At 33.1% G+C, this 19,923-nt stretch overlaps 1 protein-coding gene across 2 annotated transcripts in view; it reads left to right on the top strand.

The window, feature by feature from the left end:
- The first annotated feature begins 5,280 nt into the window (after positions 1 to 5,280).
- fig4a (FIG4 phosphoinositide 5-phosphatase a) overlaps positions 5,281 to 19,923 on the top strand; it is a 58,229-nt gene continuing 43,586 nt past the window's right edge. For both annotated transcript variants that reach the window (XM_059498114.1, XM_059498113.1), the window contains exons 1-8: positions 5,281 to 5,420; positions 6,980 to 7,082; positions 9,281 to 9,379; positions 10,566 to 10,689; positions 11,894 to 12,050; positions 15,600 to 15,650; positions 17,207 to 17,346; positions 18,510 to 18,638. In XM_059498114.1, coding sequence (XP_059354097.1) covers positions 7,020 to 7,082; positions 9,281 to 9,379; positions 10,566 to 10,689; positions 11,894 to 12,050; positions 15,600 to 15,650; positions 17,207 to 17,346; positions 18,510 to 18,638 — 763 coding nt within the window. In that variant the 5' untranslated portion in view covers positions 5,281 to 5,420; positions 6,980 to 7,019. The remainder of the gene's footprint in view (positions 5,421 to 6,979; positions 7,083 to 9,280; positions 9,380 to 10,565; positions 10,690 to 11,893; positions 12,051 to 15,599; positions 15,651 to 17,206; positions 17,347 to 18,509; positions 18,639 to 19,923) is intronic.

The following is a 19,923-nucleotide window of genomic DNA, read 5'->3' as shown; positions in this document are numbered from 1 at the left end:
ATATGATTTTGTCCGAAGACCTGCTCAATGAAGAACAACGTTTTTTGCCGATGAAAATGTAGTTCTGCTAAATCTAACCAGTGAAAACTTGATCATTGTTGCAAGTTTGATCTGTATTTTACTTCCCTTTCATAAGAAAAACACTACTGACTTTCCAGAGCTGTCAATCATTTGGCTCCAATATATCTCATTTTTATTTTACAATTCCTAACTCTCCTCGTAAGTGCATGTGGATGCTTCTGTGTTATCTGACCTGTGCAGTGGTCACTGGACATCCATCATAGCTTATCGTTTAAGTAAACAGCGAGACTGCAACACAGCAATACGCAGACGTGCAGCCAAAGATCGGCCGAGCTTCAGTGAGATCTGAGGCCTTCGCTTGACCTACATGTGACTGACTCAACTCTTCATTCAAAAGAAACAGCTCTTGGACCTTTCTAACAAACATCCTTGACAAACAAACAGATCTATGACTCCTTGTGCTATAGGATAACCAAAACTAAATCTATAGAAATATCAGGACAACCATGTTTTGTTTTCAGCAAAGACTACTTTATAAAAACCTCTGTAATTTGACTTTACAATTTAAAAGACAAATGCCACTTCATATATTTTATTTGATGAAATAATTGTGTTAACCTTATCCTCAGGAGCTATAAACTAATGGGATACTTCTACTTTAATATAATATTGATTATTCTTTAGAATATATATTTAATGAATTTTAAGAGTTTTTTTTACCTCAAGTTTAGCAGCACTTAATTTGTTCCTCTCTATATTCTGCTAAATGTTTTTTTCTCTTCTTTTTATTTCCTTTTTTTGGCTGTTGAAAGTATTTTCTGTTTCTTGGAGTGATAAAAAAGTTTTAAATCCAAAATCCTCTCATTAAAACCTTGAACTCAACGAGTTGATTTTTATCTTAATTTAGAATTAACAATGTTTTTGCACAAAAAGTTTATAACAATAAACATTTATGTTTAAATAGGTTTTACAAGATAATATTTTCCAGCAGGCACTTTCTTACTAAATCAATGTTATGTCATTTGCAAGTACAAAACAGAAGAGCAATTATTTTATTTATATAAAATATATTTTTTTTTGAATTATGGAGAACCTGGGTGATAAAAAATATGCATTTTAGCATTATATCCGAGCACTTTTTATACCATAGTACTGTTTTACTCAAATGTTAAGTATGCAAATGTTCTGTTTACAATACATACTTTATCCCACAATGCAATGCACACAACCTGACATTAATTTCCAATGTCATGAATAAACCCCAAGTGACAATTCTGAATGGCATTATTAAGCCAAGCTGCAAAAAAATCTCAAAATACTTACATTACTGTAATTTCCCAATAAAACATTTATTGTATTGTTTGCTTATTGTTTTTATTTCTCCTTTCTTGCAACACATGCATAATAAACATTTATGTACAGCATTTGAATTATGTACAGTAAATGGCTGTTATAAATAAGTCTTTACATAAAATTAGATGAAAATGCATACAATTATTTTATTTGCAACAATGTGGCATACTACTACTGTATGTTTATTGTTGCACAGTATATTCATGCAACTATTTGTCTGAAGCCGCAGGCAGAATACAGTAATACTGTGCAGGACGCAGTAAACACAATGCTAGTATTTCATTCTTTCTAAAACGTCTCATTGTGTCGGTGTGAGTATCAGGATGTTTACCGTGTTATCATGGTGTTGTACTGACTGAAGGACACATCTGACCTCAGCATCCAGATAGAAGAAGGAGGCTCTAAAGCTTACCCAAAACTGCAGATCTGAACTGAATATCCTTCTATCTTTTTCATGAAATGATCTCTAACTTCTGCCCGACCTCTTTAAGACGTCACATATCAGAGCAAATGGTCGGACCACCGAAGAAGAACAGCACCCTAAACCAAAGACACTGTCAGACTATCTCCCAGTTTTCACTTCTTTCATCTTCTGTCATGAGATCTGCTGCACTTCTGGAAACAAACTCAGTTTAGAACAGAATCTGTATTTTCTCACACTGTTTCCATCTTTAGTGTCCTCTTCCTATTGCTTCAGAACTAGACACTACAGACAAAGTAGAAAGAAAATATCCAAAATAGATATTTAAGTTTTTGATGTATTGCTCTTTATCTTTTTGCGTCTTTAGATTTCAATTCTAGTACATCTTTAAAAAGTTTTTTCTCCACTTCAGCAGCACTTGAATACACAAAAACGTAGAGTTTTATTCCTATCTGTATTCTGAAGGGTTTTACTGAGGGGTTTGTTCATATATCATTCACCTAGTGTATTTTTACACTTTAATTATTCGCATCGGTAGATTTCAGTTACAATACATATTCATCTTCAATCTTCATCTCATTAGCACTTAGATACACCAAACTTAGCCATTTTATTGTAATTTATATTCTGGAGGTTTTTACCAAGGGGTTTCTTCATATATTTTTCACCTGATTTTATTTTTGCACTTTATCTATTAGTTTCTGTAGATTTAAATTACAAATCATATCTTTTAAGGTCTTTTTTTTGGGATGTTGACAGTATTTTATGCTTTATGGAGGGATGAATAAGAATCTAAAATCCTTTCTGTAAAAACCTTTGCCTCAGATTTATCTTCTGGAAGTGTATGCAAATTAGCAGATATTTAATTAGATAAAGCATCCTCTCCATATTTAAACATAGCATTTCAGAAAACTCTTAATACATGTAATAATGTTTAATGTAATCAGTAAACTGGCTAAGTATGATTATATAGTTAGTACTATAGCATGTATCTCTTCGTCAGTGCGTCTCGTTGAGAAGGATCACGTTTCCTGCAGGTGTTTGTATTTTGTGGCCCTCGTGTACTTGAGATTATCTGTGATTCTAGTCAAAGCTGTGCCTTGCTGACGCTCACATATGACTTTATTGAAACCGTCTCAAGGAGACGAGCAGAACCTTTGTCTCTCACGCACAGATGCACGTCAAGATCTCCAAAAACTGTCATTTTTTTACGACTCAAACTGTGCTCAAATTCACTAAAATTACCAAAAATCCTCATCAAATTCTTGCAAAATCGAATTGTCTGAGCTGCTTTGCATTTATTGATTTATTTATCAATGATGCAAATAAATTTGTTTCTTCGTCGGATTTTGAGAAATAAAGCATTGCATCAGTGTCTCAGCAACGGATGCTCTCTAGTGAATGGGTGCCGTCAGAATGAGAGTTCAAACAGCTGATAAAAACATCACAATAATCCACAACACTCCAGTCCATCAGTTAACATCTGGAGAAGACAAAAGATGAGACAAACCAACATTAAGACGTTTCTAACTTCAAACTGTTGAATCCATAATCAGTAACAATGTTTCCTCCAGTGAAAAAGAGGTCTGGTCTGAATCAGGAGAGAAATCTGCACGGATCAAACACTAAGCACTAAACAAATACAAGAGTGGATTTTGATGTGAAAGACAACAAGAGATGGATTTTAAAGTTAGAAGTTAAAAATGTCTTAATCCTGGATTTGTTTCATCTTTTGTCTTCTCCAGATGTTCACTGATGGACTGTGGATTATTGCGATGTTTTTATCAGCTGTTTGGACTCTCATTCTGACGGCACCCATTCACTTGCAGTGAGCAAGTGATGCAATGCTACATTTCTCCAAATCTGTTCCCATGCAGAAACAAACTCATCTACAGTAGATTCTCAGCAAATCAACCTCCAAGTCTCGTTATCTTTAAAGAAAAACTTCGGAGTGATAAACATTTCCTCTGGTGACAAAAATCTTGGATCTGGAGTCAATCTTTCAGGATGTTTCAGGATGACAGAATGTGTTTGTTTAGCATAAGAAAACTGTAGTATTCGGAAGAAGGTTAGACAAGGAAATGGAAACACAAAGAGTGATTCTGAAAAACGATGCAACAGAGGGACCCTAGCGAGGGTGCACACTGGTTTTGGGGTTTTCAGTGGTTCAGCACGATGCTTCCCAGAACCCCTGGGGTGCCGCCAACACAAACCCCGGGATGCCTGTCTGACCGGGGGAGGGACACAGCGGCGCCACGCTGATTTCCAAGACAACTTATCTCTCCTTCAGTGATAATGCTGTCAAAATAACAGCCAGGATACAGCCGAGAGGAACTAGCTAAACCTCTAGCAGGGCCTGTCCATGTTAGATGACTCTCTGAGGGACAATACGTTTGTCATGTTCTCATTCATTCATTGCCCAAAAAAAACGTGCACATTTGAAAATGAAAAAAAAGAAAATATAAATAAAACAAATAATAGTCAGTATTAAAATAAACCAAACTTTAAAATAAAATAAGGTATTATTAATGGACCGTAAAAATACCATATTACATTATAGACTGCAAAACTAATTTATTGTTAACTTTACACACACTTGTCACACACAAAACAAACCAATGTGCCTTTCAAGGTCAAAACGGAGCTGAAGTAAAACACTATGAACACTGAGACAGGACACACCCAATCCATGCATTAACACACAGCAGCATCTACAGGAACTGAGGAGCATTGCATCTTCACACTCACTGCATACAGGTTCAAGAAGCACAGTAGCCTATGAGGAAGGCTCGCATCAAAAATATAATAACAACCATAACATGTATAAGTTTTAACATGAAGTTCACACCATACTATTTCAGAGCGATTTTTGTTTCCAGCCGATGAACGATAAAACACTGACAACTGTTGTGTATCTGTTTCTTGAGTTATCAGATCTCTTGTCAAAGATTAAATCTGCTTTAAATACTGCAGAAATAAATATAATAGTAAAATACTAATGGGTTTTTTTAAATCTGTTTTTATGCAGGTTTTTGACGATACATTTTTGACCCGCATGCGTCACCAGCGCGTGCCGTTTTGAGTGCTTTGAATCGGTGAATCATTTTGAGTCGGATTTCCGAAAAGATTCGTTTCGTTTTTCCCATCACTGCTTCACTGATTCACCCAGCAAACCACTGAACCAATGTCTATTGTTTTTACCTGATCTCGGATCAGTTGTATTCATTTGTAGAGATTTTAATGTGTAATTGGAAGGAAGTGTAGTGACTCGATGCTTCGAAAGGTTCGTTTCGTATAACTAGTGGTATTTTGGCTTTTTTTTCTTAAGAAATGTAAAAACACTAGTTTTTATTTAAGGAAATGAACATCTAGAGAAAGTTATCTGAACTTATCTGTCTAACACAACGCGACATAAACAGCTGTGACTGTTTTTCGTACTGTCCTTGCCAATTCAAACTTGTCCAGTGAGTGTGTGCCTTTCAAATCGCTTTTCCGTTTGTGTTTTTTGTCCCAGCGGAGGTTCCGTCTCAGCTGAAGTGCATGACAGTCACATGATACAATGTAGCGTTTCGATTCTACACAACATTTCTCAATAAATCGACACTAATGCTCGCGACCGCGGATTGTAAGTGCTATTTATTTGGTTCTTGTTCGAATTCTGTCTATTATCGTCACTGTGATTTAGAAACCGTCTTGTTTTTAAAACGCAAAGGCCGTAAACATGTTCGAGAAACACCAACATCTTCCTCATTTTGTCATTTGTTATTAGCATTTAAATGTTCCTTCAACCGGATTTACTCTTATTTTCATATTAGATTATTCCTGGATTATCATTTATGTGTATATTTATTAGTAAAGATGCGTTTATGAAGAACTAATCTGGTTTCATTGTAGTTTTAAATATCTCAAAGATTTTAATTGTATTACCGATGGTTTATGAATAATATTATATTTTTTTGTTTTTTAAGCATTTACAGTTGTTTACATGCACTTTACAAATTCAATCGGTGTAAACTTATCTTATATAGTTATTATTATATATCTCATGTAGCTTCTAAAGAGCCGAGTAAATGAAAAGTAAGATTTATAAGCAAAATATGTAATGCTATTATGTGGAAAATCTTATTTAATGCAGTGCTGAATAAAAACAAATGCATTTTTTTTAATGGATTTATTAATATTTTTCTGTTTCTGCAATGCATATGTAAAGTTGATCTGTACTTCATGATTTGTTGCTATAATAGAGAAGTTCTGTCATATGAAAAGGAATCATTTATTTAGTAACTGAATACACATGTAATCTAGATTATGTAATCATATTCCAAAAATTAAGTACTAGTAAATTAGATTAAATTACATTTTGAAATTCTCAGAATCAGACTGCAGTTATTTTATTTTGGATTATATTATCACATATTATTAACCCCCGGCAGCACCTTTACAAAACCCCAGTTTTGGAAACTTTGACGAAATGTAAGGTTTAATGTAATCCATTTGTTTGATAAAAATACAGTAAAACAGTAATATCGTGAAACATCGATGATTCATAAATCATCATATCAGAATGATTTCTGAAGATCATGTGACACTGAAGACTGGAGGAATGATGCTGAAAATACAGCTGTGATCACAGAAATAAATTACACTTTAACACAGATTCACATAGAAAGTAGTTATTTTAAATGGTAATAATATTTCACAATTTTTATTGTATTTTTGATCAAATAAATTCAGCCTTGGTGAGCAGAAGAGACCTCTTTCAAAAACATTTAAAAAATCTTAATTATCCCAAAGTTTTAACCAGTCATCTATCTATCTATCTATCTATCTATCTATCTATCTATCTATCTATCTATCTATCATCAGAAATGATTAAAAAAATTAGCTTTGATCACAAAGTTAAATTATATTTTACTGTATATTTACATGGAAAACAGTTATTGTAAATGGTAATAATATTTCACAGTTTTGTTTAATGCACTTCATGTTGTTAGTAATAAAGAATAGAATGTATTTTCCTAATCTTTGTATCTTTAAATCAATACTAATCTAAAAGTAGTCTGATTGTATGTATGTGTAATGTAATGGATTATGTTACTAGCATCAGTTCTTGTCGTGGAATCTGGAAGCAGTAACAGATGGCACTCTCTGCTTATGACAGTCAGCATGTGTTGTGTTCATCAGTTGTGTGTCATTGATTGGACTGAAGGACTGAAGCTTCATCATGCCTGTGAACGCCGCTGTGATTCGAGGAGTTCAGAAGCTGGTGCTGTATGAGACCAGAGCCGTAAGTCACATTTCAGTCATCACTGCTTTGAGTATGGTTTGGACTGTATGAAGCTGTCACACAGATGTCGATGTCTTTGTGTGCTGCTAGATGGCAGTGTTTAGTTGTCATTAAACTGAGATCTGAAGTCTGAGCTGCAGCCATCACATCTTCAGTCTGTTGAATAGTTTTAATAAAAATTTAGAATTTATATTTTTTGCATAAAGAAAATAAAGTCAATTTTAGAACCATATATGCAAAACTTAAACCTTAAGTGTCAAATTTTGAAAATTGAGATTTATGCATCGTCTGAAAGCTGTATAAATCATCTCTCCATTGATGTGTGGTTCAATATCCGTCTGAGATGCAACTATTTGAAAATCTGGAATCTGAGGGATGCAAAAAAATCTAAATGTTCAGAAAATCATCTTTAAAGTTGTTCAGATGAAGTTCTTAGCGATGCATATTACTAATCAAAAATGAAGTTTTGATATATTTACAGTAGGAGATTTACTAAATCTATTCATGGAACATGATCTTTACTTAATATCCTAATGATTTTTGCCATAATTGATTATTTTGACCCATACAATGTATTTTTGTCTATTGCTTCAAATATACCCCAGAGACTCGAGACTGCTGTTGTGCTGCAGTGACACGTGTGTGTCTATTATGACATTATTTTCATGGCGATTAAATCAAATTTTGCCAATAAGTTTTCATTATTGTAGTATGAAGAATGCTATTTAAATATAATTAAGTCTAATTATAATCACATTTCACAAAAGAAAATCTTGACACATTATAAAAACGAAAAGTGTTCTTAATTGTCGAAATCAGGTATTTCTAATCAGAATATAAGATCAGATATATATAGATGACAATAAACAACTACAAATAAGATGATTTATTTACATTAGAGTTTATATGAATGTACAAGTTTGAAAATGATTTTTTATAAGAAGTTTTCTCTACGTTTATTTGATCAAAAATACAGCAATATTGTGAAATTGTGAAATATTATGATTTAAAAGAACAAATCAGTGCATTTGAATGATTTCTGAAGATCATGTGACACTGAAGACCGGAGGAATGATGCTGAAAATACAGCTTTGATCACAGAAATAAATTACATTTTACAGTATATTCACAGTGAAAACAGTTATTTTAAATGGTAATAATATTTCACAATTTTTATTCTATGTTTGATCAAATACATTCTACCTCCGCAACATCAAAACAAAGTTTTGTCCGTTTTATTTATAATTATTTTTTATTATTTATAATTAATACATTTTTAAGGTGTTTTTGTTATTTTACAAATTGTAATGTTTAATAGTCATATAATGTAAATATGGCACAGGTTCCTCCTTCAGGTTTATTTTCACCAGTTTTCTGGTCCATCAGGTGAAAATGATCAACATGCATGGTATTCTGCTCAATATTGTGTAATAAAACATTGATTCAAGTGCAGTGCACATCATTTACTGTGTGCAGACAGACAGTGCAGTCCGATTTGAAAATCCTTTAATTTCATGCTGTATTTTACGCTCTTTTAAAGCACAGAACAGGACAGATCGGACCATTTCTGCTGTCATTCATGACCGAACACAGACTATAATAACAGAGAGCAGCACCGACTGTCTTTATCTTCCGTTTGTCGACTTCACTGGGGGTCTTTAATGTATCCTACCTGGAAATCTGTCCAAATAAAGAGCAAAATACCTCAAACCCTGCTGTTTTTCTTCATATTCACTCAACAGTTCTTCATCTCTCTGGATGTTTGATATTCTGGTTCATATTTCACTCCAAAATCAAAATACGGAAGTAAAGTTGTATTCTTGCATAAAGAGTCTATTTTAAAAGTCTATTTTAAGTACATTTTCATGTACATAAATTCACATTACTGTAAGGTGCAGTATTTGATTTGAATATTATTCGCTAATTTGCTAAAGATATCGCAATAACAATAATTTATTGAAATTACTTCTGTAAGTGTGCTTAATTGATGGTTTTTAATGGCTTCATTAATTTTCCTTATGCAAATATGAATATATGTATAATTATTATAATATAATATAATATAATATAATTTTTTTTTTTTTTAATGTGACACGTGTTTTCCTGAGTTTCACTCATTCGGCCATTTATAAATATGTTTGTTGCTTTTGAGAAATGGTTAATTGATTGTAATTGTTTGTTTGTTATGGTTTCCTCAGAGGTATTTTCTGGTGGGCAGTAATAACGCTCAGACGAAACACCGCGTCCTTAAGATCGACCGCACTGAACCACGAGATCTGGTCATTATTGATGATAAGGTAAGCTGCTCATAATCTTCACAAAGAAAACAACATGAAAATATGTTTTAACCCATTTTACTTGGTGGTATATTTGTATGTAGCCTTATATTTATTTTAGCTCTAGTCAAAAATGTTGTGTTTTGTTATTTTTATTATAAATGTCATTTTTATGTTTCTTTGTAGCTTTATTTGTTTTTGTTTTTAGTTTTAGTCATTTTTGCTTTGTCTTTTACTAGTTTTACTTTGTTAGTGTGTAGTTTTAATTTTATATTTGTTTTAGTAATTTTGTTATGTGCTTTTGTCATGTTATTATTATTATTACGTTTGCTATATTTATAAGCATATTTATTTTAGATTTAGTTTAATGTTAGTGATTTGTTAAAAACTCTAAAGTGCATAATATTGTGCACTTTTGTCATTTTTTTTAGTTTGAGTTTTTTATTTTTTATTTTAGTTTTAGACATTTTGTTATGTGCTTTTGTCTTTTTAGGTTTAGTTTCTATAGCTTATAGAAAATAATATTTATTTTAGTGTTAGTAATTATGTGCTTTTGCCATTTATATTAGTTTTTCTTATTTACATTTTTCTATTTAGCTTTATTTTATCTTCATTTCAGTTTTAGTACTTATGTGCTTTTTAAAAAAATTTTTTGGTTTTTAATATTTCTATTTAGGTTTGATTTATTTTATATTTTTAGGTTATTTTATTTCAGTTAGTTGCCAATGAAACATTTAATTTTATTTTATATTATTTATTTTTATTTTATTTTATTTTATTTTATATTTTTAGGTTATTTTATTTCAGTTAGTTGCCAATGAAACATTTTTATTTTATTTTATTTTATTTTATTTTATTTTATTTTATTTTTTAGGTTATTTTATTTCAGTTAGTTGCCAATGAAACATTTTATTTTATTTTATTTTATTTTATTTTATTTTATTTTATTTATTTTTTTTTTTAGGTTATTTTATTTCAGTTAGTTGCCAATGAAACATTTTATTTTATTTTATATTTTTAGGTTATTTTATTTCAGTTAGTTGCCAATGAAACATTTTATTTTATTTTATTTTATTTTGTCCATGGACAATAAAACGGCATTTGATGAATTTCATCCCTGAATTGATCCATTGCAATTCATTGTTTGTGAAGGTTTGCTCCGTGTAAATGTGTGTGTGTTTAACTGTGATGTGTGTGTTTCTGGCAGCATGTTTACAGTCAGCAGGAGGTGCGAGAGCTTCTGGGACGTCTGGATCTCGGCAATCGTACTAAGATCGGGCAGAAGGGATCCTCCGGTCTGTCCAGAGCCGTTTCTGCCCACGGCATTGTGGGTAAGAGCCTTTTCCCTAGTTTGATTTTCTTTGTTTATTAATCTTCCTCTGTGCCTCCGTCTTGTCAATTAGCTGTGCACTAATGCAATAAGCCGACATTGTAGCGCTGCGGTTTTTAGTGCAGACACGTGTGTCGTCTGAAGGTCAGACAAACGCTTCAGAAGATGCCCACGCTGTTTACCCGAGACGCTTGGCTCCCCGTTGCAATAGAAACCGCACACGTGCACGAGAGCGCCGCCCACACGCGTGTCTTAGAGATGCTCGATATATACACCACACTTTCCAGCAGGAAGACCACAATAACGAAAAATAACAATGTCCTTTTAACCAATTCTGTCTTGAGGGGTCAGCTGAGTTCGGCTGCTTGTTTTAGCTCAGGAGCCTCAGTGAGCGACTCGTTGAAGTCCAGTAGCACACAGAACGAACGCATGACCGTCAGATGCATTAGTAAAGTGAGAAAACACAAACTCATCTGCAGAAAAAATGAGTTTAAACACTGTCTGTGCATCTGCAGTGTTTTTACTGGTCCAGGGGTACTTTACTATTATTTATATAATATAATGTTTTTTTTTTTTTTTAAATATTGAATTTGCTTCTGTTTTTATTATTCATTTTATTTTTAGTTTGTTTTAATATTTTTTTTAATGTGCTTTTGTCTTTTTTTTTTTAATGTTTATATTTAGGATCAATGGATTATTCCGTTTTTGTTTTAGAAATTTTAAGAAATGTTAGATCTTTTGTCGTGTTTAATACGTTTTTTCCTAATATTTGTAGTGTAATAAATTACATTTATTTTATGTTTTGTTTTGTCATGTTACTTGCTTTTGTCATTTTTATTAGATTTCTTTTTTATATATATATATATCTTTTTAGCTTTAATTTATATTTTGGTTTTGGAAAATGTTATTTTGTTATTTTATTCGTTTTTAGTTTTTAAAATAGTTTTAGTCATTTTGTGTTTTTGGCATTTTTATTCAGTTTTTTTATATGTCTATTTAGCTTTATTTTAGTTTTGTCTATTATTGTCTATATTATTTTTATATTAGCTTTTGTCATTTTTATTAGATTATCTACATATTTATATTTGGCTTTATATATATATATATATATATATATATATGTGTGTGTGTGTGTGTGTGTATACAAATCTTGATGCATGATGCATATTTGTCAGTCATTTTTTCTGCTCTCTCGTGTCTTTCAGGTTTCGTGCGGTTTCTGGAGGGTTATTATATCGTGTTGATCACTAAACGCCGCAGGATGGCGGATATCGGCGGCCACTCGATTTATAAGATTGAAGACACGAATATGATCTACATTCCCAATGACTCTGTGAGAGTCACACACCCTGATGAGGCCCGGTGAGATAATCATAGGTTGCTATTGTGTGACCAATGAGATCGTTTGAATTTGGTCACATGATCCTGTTCAGAATGGATTGCTAGTGTGCTGCTTACTACAGTACATACTTGATTGAATATAACTTGTGTGCTGTTTATATTAACCCTACTGAATCATACATGAAATTGGAACCTGAAAAGTCTTTGCTGATTGATCGTTTAGAGGTTCAGCTGGAGCTTCTCGTGTCAAATCTTGACAAATTTTTATCAAGTAAAGGTCTAAAAGAATATTTTCTATAAGTTTATAACTGTTCCATATAGAAAAATATTTTCACATATTTTCAATATTTTCATATGTCAGGCATACTCTTTACAGAGTTAAACAGTAAGTGATCTGTAGTAGTGTTTTTATCCAGTTATAGTATTATTTTGCATCTAGTTTTGTGTTAAAATGTCTTAACATTTAGCAGTCAGAATAAATAATGAGTCTTTAGAGGCTCTTTGCTGACGTTAATCTCACATACAGTATGTTTTGAGCGTGCATACTGCAGTAGCAGTGATAGTATGCTAGTGTGCTGTTTCTAGACTGTTTGTCTGTTTCTCCTGGTTTTTCTCACACCGTGTCTGTCCTGCTGTGGTCGCTCACCCTGATCTCAGGAAGCAATTGTGTGAGTGTGCGTGCGAGTGAGTGTGCGTGTGCGAGTGTGCATGCATGTGTGCGTGAGAGTGAGTGTTCGAGTGACCGTGTGCATTCGTGCGAGTGTGCGTGCGAGTGAGTGTGCATGCGAGTGAGAGTGTGTGAGTGTGCGTGCAAGTGAGAGTGTGCGTGCGAGTGAGATTGTGCATGCGAGTGAGTGTGAGTGTGCGTGCAAGTGAGAGTGTGCGTGCAAGTGAGTGTGAGTGTGCATGCGAGTGAGAGTGTGTGAGTGTGCGTGCAAGTGAGAGTGAGAGTGTGCGTGCGAGTGAGATTGTGCGTGCAAGTGAGAGTGTGCGTGCAAGTGAGAGTGTGCGTGCAAGTGAGTGTGAGTGTGCATGCGAGTGAGAGTGTGCATGCGAGTGGGAGTGTGCGAGTGTGCATGCAAGTGAGTGTGAGAGTGTGCGTGCGAGTGTGCATGCGAGTGAGTGCGTGTGCAAGTGTGCATGCATGTGTGCGTGTGAGTGTGCGAGTGAAAGTGTGCATGCGTGCGAATGAGTGTGCATGCGAGTGAGTGTGCGAGTGAGTGTGAGAGTGAGAGTGCGTGTGAGAGTGCGTGAGCGTGCGAGTGAGTGTGCATGCGAGTGAGAGTGTGCGAGTGTGCATGCAAGTGAGTGTGAGAGTGCGAGTAAGAGTGTGTGAGTGTGCATGCGAGTGTGCATGCGAGTGAGTGCGTGTGCAAGTGTGCATGCATGTGTGCGTGAGTGTGCGAGTGACAGTGTGCATGCGTGCGAGTGAGAGTGCGAGTGAGTGAGAGTGTGCGTGAGAGTGTGCATGCGAGTGAAAGTCTGCATGCGAGTGAGTGTACGAGTGTGCGTGCAAGTGAGAGTGTGCGTGCGAGTGTGCATGCGAGTGAGAGTGTGCGTGTGAGTGTGTGTGCGAGTGAGAGTGTGTAAGTGTTCATGCAAGTGAGTGCGAGTGAGAGTGTGTGTGCGAGTGTGCATGCATGTGTGCGTGAGTGTGCGAGTGACAGTGTGCATGCGTGCGAGTGAGAGTGCGAGTGAGTGAGAGTGAGTGTGTGAGTGAGTGTGAGAGTGTGCATGCGAGTGAAAGTCTGCATGCGAGTGAGAGTGTACGAGTGTGCGTGCAAGTGAGAGTGTGCGTGCGAGTGTGCATGCGAGTGAGAGTGTGCGTGTGAGTGTGTGTGCGAGTGAGAGTGTGTAAGTGTTCATGCAAGTGAGTGCGAGTGAGAGTGTGTGTGCGAGTGAGTGTGCCAGTGAGAGTGCATGCGAGTGTGCGTGCGAGTGAGTGTGCCAGTTAGTGTGCTTGCGAATGTGCGTGTGTGCGAGTGTGAGAGTGAGTGTGTGTGAGTGTACGCATGAGTGTGTGTGTGTGTGAGTGAGTGAGTGTGTGTGTTGGTGTGAGTGTGCGTGAGTGATTGAGTTGGTGTGTGTGTGATTGTTTGAGTGTGTGTGTGTGTATGAGTGTGCGTGTGTGTGTGTGTGTGTGTGATTGAGTGTGTGTGTGTGTGTGTGTGTGTGATTGAGTGTGTGTGTGTGTGATTGTTTGAGTGTGTGTGTGTGTGTATGAGTGTGCGTGTGTGTGTGTGATTGAGTGTGTGTGTGTGTGTGTTAGTATCAGTGAGTGTGCGAGTTAGTATGAGTGTGCGTGTGTGTGTGTGTGTGTGTATGAGTGTGCGTGTGTGTGTGTGTGTGTGTGATTGAGTGTGTGTGTGTGTGTGATTGTTTGAGTGTGTGTGTGTGTGTATGAGTGTGCGTGTGTGTGTGTGATTGAGTGTGTGTGTGTGTGTGTTAGTATCAGTGAGTGTGCGAGTTAGTATGAGTGTGTGTGTGTGTGTGTGTGTGTGTATGAGTGTGCGTGTGTGTGTGTGTGTGTGTGATTGAGTGTGTGTGTGTGTGTGTGTGTGTTAGTATCAGTGAGTGTGCGAGTTAGTATGAGTGTGTGTGTGTGTGTGACGACAGTGAAGTTTGTTATTCGTCTCTTGTGATGTATGTTAGAGATTTAGAATAACACGCTGTGCTTTCAGAAGTACAGCCTGTGACTGTTCATGTAACACGAGACATTGTTTGCGTCTTCGTGTCCAATTTAGGTCGAGTGCTTCAATAACATTCCTTTTCCTTCAGCTCTACTGATATTGTTACACCTGAGCTGTTTCATGATAGCAACATTCTAATAAAACAAAAGCACCCAGCAAAAATACATTATTATCTTGGTAGTACACAAGTGCTCAAAAGTCTGTAATAATAAAGATTTAAAAAAAAATGTTTTTGAAAGAGTCTCTTCTGCTCCCCAGTGCTGGATTTATTTGATCTGAAATGCATTAAAAATTATGAAAAATTATTAAAATTAAAAATAAGTGATTTATATGTTAATATGTTTTAAAATATAATTTATTTCTGTGATGCGCAGCTGTATTTTTAGCATCATTCCTCCAGTCTTCAGTGTCACATGATCTTCAGAAATCAGAATAATATGATGATTATTAGAAACATTTCTGATTATTATCAATGGTAGTGTAACACGAAAATATTGTGCAGCACGACTGTGTTCAACATTGATAATAATCAGAAATGTTTCTTGAGCAGTAAATCATCATATTTTCATGATTTCTGAAGATCATGTGACACTGAAGACTGGAGGAATGATGCTGAAAATACAACTTTGATCACAGAAATAAATTATAGTGTAACATATATTCACATAGAAAATAGATATTTTAATTTATAATATTATTTCATAATTTTTACTGTATATTTAATCAAATAAATGCAGCCTTGGTGAACAGAAGAGACGCTTTCAATACCATTTAAAAATCTCAATCATTCCAGACTTGGGTTAGTGTAGCCCCGATTAATTGATTATAACATGAAAAGGTATGTTCTGTTTTCTTACAAGCCGAGCGTGTTTTTCCACAGATATGTGAGAATATTCCAGAACGTGGATCTGTCCAGTAACTTCTACTTCAGGTGAGTGTTGAACTGAAGCGTGTGTGATCATGCATCTATTCGTCTCAAAGCCCTTTAGAAAGAAAGAAAGCGTTTCGTTCTCATAATGCTGTGACCTCCCATCACTTCCCAGATCATTGTAATGCTTATATGATTTCATGAGCTCATCTGGCCTTATTTGTCCTTTTCTCACCTTGTTTCTTTTCACCGATCTGTCCATAACGTATTCTTTATAAAACAGGCGCTTGGTTTTAGAAAAGAAGCTGTCAACCAGTCAAATAATAATTCATATAATCAGACAGCAGTCCTAAAACCTGTCTGAACACTTCTAAATGTCTGAATGTTGTAGAAGATCACTAAATATATGAAAGCTAGCTTTATTTATTCATAAGGAAGATCACAAACTCGTTTTAGAGGCAAACATTTGACAGAAAAATCTTGAGAATTGACGCAAATGTACCTTCTTTTTTATTTGATTTCATTATTGTAAAAAAAAAGATAATTAAAAAAAAAGAGGATATTTGTGAGATCTTTAATGTCATAATTTAATGAGACCTTCTTCATTAATCCATCTCTGAGAGTAATAAATAAAAAAAATAAAAAATACATTTATTTATTTTAGTGTGTATCATATATAGTTTTAATTTCTATTTATTTATTTTTATTTATTTTCTCTTTTTAACTTAAATTGTAGTTTGTTGTTTTTGCCTTTTTTATTATTATTATTTTTAAATGTCTACATAGTTTTTTTAATTAGTATTATAGTATGTATATATAATATATTATTTTATTTTTATATGTTCAAAATAAAGTCATTCATTCATTAGTTATTTTAATATTAAAAATAAATTAAAGTTAAACTAATCGAAAATGAGAAATGCTGCCTTAGTAAATAGCTGAAATAAAATACATTTAATGTTAAAATTTATATTTAACTCTGTCGACATTTTAGTTTCAAGTAAAACACATTTATGTGTTATTTGTATTTATTTTTTATGGTTTTACTTTACTACATATATATGTAGATGTAGAATAAATATATATGTAAAATATATATATAAACATACATTTATACAGAATAAATGTATAAAATGTTCACAGCATTTTTATGAAAAATAAATAAATTGCTATAAAATGGATTGCATTTTTAATCTACATCATTATTATTAATAATAATATATATATTTTTTTTAACCATGAGTTTTCATGTGGTTCTTTATAGGATTTTTTTTTAATGAGGTCATTACATATATTATTCACATTAATACTCTTTAACCTAGAAAAGAGCAACGCAAGCAAAAGTTCATTAGTTCGTTAGTTTTGTGATTTCAGCAGGGAAGTGTTCAATTTAACACACATCAGGTTTATTTTATATCTGGATGCTGTCTGTAATTGAGATGACGTCTTGTGATCGCTGATGAACTCGGAGTTCATTCAGTGCGCTTCGTCTCTAAGCAACGCGCTGTTACCTAGCAACAGTGAAGCTGCTTCCTGCTGCTCAGAACACCTGAGCAGTGTTGATCGATCTGAGCGTGAGAGCATGTGACCCTGTGACCCTGTGACCCTGTGACCTTTAGTTACAGCTACGACCTGAGCCACTCGCTGCAGTATAACATGACGCTGCTGCAGATGCCGTGTGACGCGAGCGAGGAGCTCAACACCAGCAGCAGACAGGACAGCTTTGACATCTTCGAGGAGGAGGGACTCCCCACTCAAGGTATTTGATTTGATTTGATTTTATTAAATGCATTTTATTTTATTAAATCCATTTTTTATTTTGTTAAATGCCTTTTATTTTTAGAATAATAATGCATTTTATTTTTTAAATAATTTAATGCATTTTATTTTTTAATTAATTAAATGTATTTTATTTTTTAATTAATTTAATGTATTTTATTTTTTAATTAAATGTTTTTTTTATTTTTTAATAAAAAAAAAAATTATTTTTAAATTAAACTAATTTTATTTTAAATTAAATGTATTTTATTTTTAAATTGATTAAATGTATTTTTAAATTAAATGTATTACATTTTAAAAGTAATTGTATTTTATTTTTGAATTAATTAAATGTGTTATTATTATAAATTTATATTTGATATACTTTCACATCAGAATTAGCTTTATTCGACAAGTGTGTCATTGAGACATGAGAACAGAGAGAACAATTAAATAAGGCTAAAGAAAAAAAAATAACAATAATAATAATGTGGTAAAAGTTTATATTTATTGTATTCTTGGTTTTTATTAATTTTATATTTGTTGTTGTTTTTATTAATTTCTTCCTTAATTTCTATATTTTATGTTTCATAGCATTTTGGGTTAAAAAATGTTTTCATTATTTTTATTTTGATCATTTTCTTTATTTTATTTGTTAACATTTAATATGTAAAGTATAGCACTGTACTTTAAATACATTTTGTTTTGTTATTTTGTTGTTTTTTATTTCATATTTTGTTAAACTAATTTTCTTAACAATTTTATTCTTTTTTATATTCTATTTTATATATTCATATAGCAGTCTTGTTTTTTAATTTATTAATTTATATTATATCGTTTTTAAATATATTTTATTCTTTTTATATTGCCCTCGGGATTTATTTTCGGTTTTCTATTGTTATCTATTTATATTTAAATATTTAATTTGCATTTTATAATTTTTTTCTTATTTTATATATTCATATTTTATAGTACACTTTTAATCATTTATTTTATATAATTTTATATTATTATGTTATTATTGTTATTTCATTATTTATTCTTTTATTTTAATTGATTATTTTATTGATTATAATTCTTGGACCTTATTTGCCTCTTTTTCCTTCTTGATTCCAGTGATTTTATTTTGTGTGTGTATTATTAATTGGGGTGTTTGTGTTTCAGTTGTCTATGGTTTGATTAATGAACCCTACGCTAAATATGTGTGGAACGTCCGTCTGCTGGAGAAGGTCAAGGACATCGTCCATCCTGATTGGCTGCTCTACATCATTCACGGATTCTGCGGCCAATCCAGTATCCTCTTCTGTTACAAAGATAACGTTCGGTTCTTGTGTCCGCTGTCTCAGATTCATCTCTGTGTGTGTGTGCGTGCGTGTGTGTGTGTATGTGTGCGTGCGTGTGTGTATGAGATACAACAATAGAAACAGCATCCATAAACTGAATATAAGAGCAATATTCACACACAGTGTAGTCAGCGTTGTTGATTTATCCTGTGAGTGATCTAGTTTTACAGTTGCTTTCCACATACAGTATGCTGCAAAATTAAAGCTAAAACCTACTTTTTTTTTTTCAAGAATAATATTTTTATATACCCTTATTCAAAATGCATTTAAAACTGATTTGTTATTTTTTCATTAATTTAGTTTTGGACCCTTCTGCAAAATATTATTATAATAAAATTATTTTACATTTATTAAACTTATCATTATTTTCTTTATATTTTTTTACACTTCTGTAAAATACAATTTTACAAAAATTACTTATTTTATTATTTTTGTATTAATTTGTAACCTACTGAAAAATACAGTTAAAACTTGACAATTGTATTATTATTTTTCATCAGTTTAATTTTAATTGTTTAAATTTAAATGTTTGTTTTAAATTACCCTTCTGCAAAATGCTAAAAAGATCTACTTATTTTTATATTCATTTATTTATTTTTGCACTAAATACATTAACCACTATTTTAAATAAATATAAATAAATATATATATATATGTTTAGAAAATATTTTAAATAAATAGATATATAAATATATTACTTTTTACAATTGTGAATTCATTTTTAAAAGCTTTTTATTTTATTTTATCCTGTTTATCAGCTCTAGCTGCGAGTGAAGCTGGTTTTGACCCGCTAGATCCAGCTACCAATCAGTTACCATCTTCTAAGAGAAAGCAGCTTGATATGAGCTGTTTTTCCCAGCAGACAGTTCAGGAGGGTCAAAACGATCAGAAGAAACACACACAGAGAGAGAAAATGGTCCGGAGAGAGTCTGATGCTGTTGATTGCTTTTGGTTTCTCCCTGAGGAGCCTGAAGGAGAAGTGAACGAGTTCACCGCATTAAAACAGACCGATGGAGATGCTGACGTTGACTTCTGGGGGATTTAAAAGCCTAAATATGAATAACTGAGAAGCACACAAAACACTTTGGGGCCAGGAAGAATTTTATTTTAAAATAACTTTGAAGGAAGTTCTTTATTTAAAACAGAAAGTATGCAAACACAGCCATCAGAGTCTTTAAAAACTGATAAAAAAAAGTTTAATTAAAGAAACCTACTTTTTCTTAAATTGTATTAAC

This window comes from Carassius carassius, chromosome 18 (assembly GCF_963082965.1).
Source record: "Carassius carassius chromosome 18, fCarCar2.1, whole genome shotgun sequence".
Classification (NCBI taxonomy): domain Eukaryota; kingdom Metazoa; phylum Chordata; class Actinopteri; order Cypriniformes; family Cyprinidae; genus Carassius; species Carassius carassius.
Note: the sequence above shows the minus strand (reverse complement) of the source record. Positions and strands in the feature narration are given on the sequence as shown.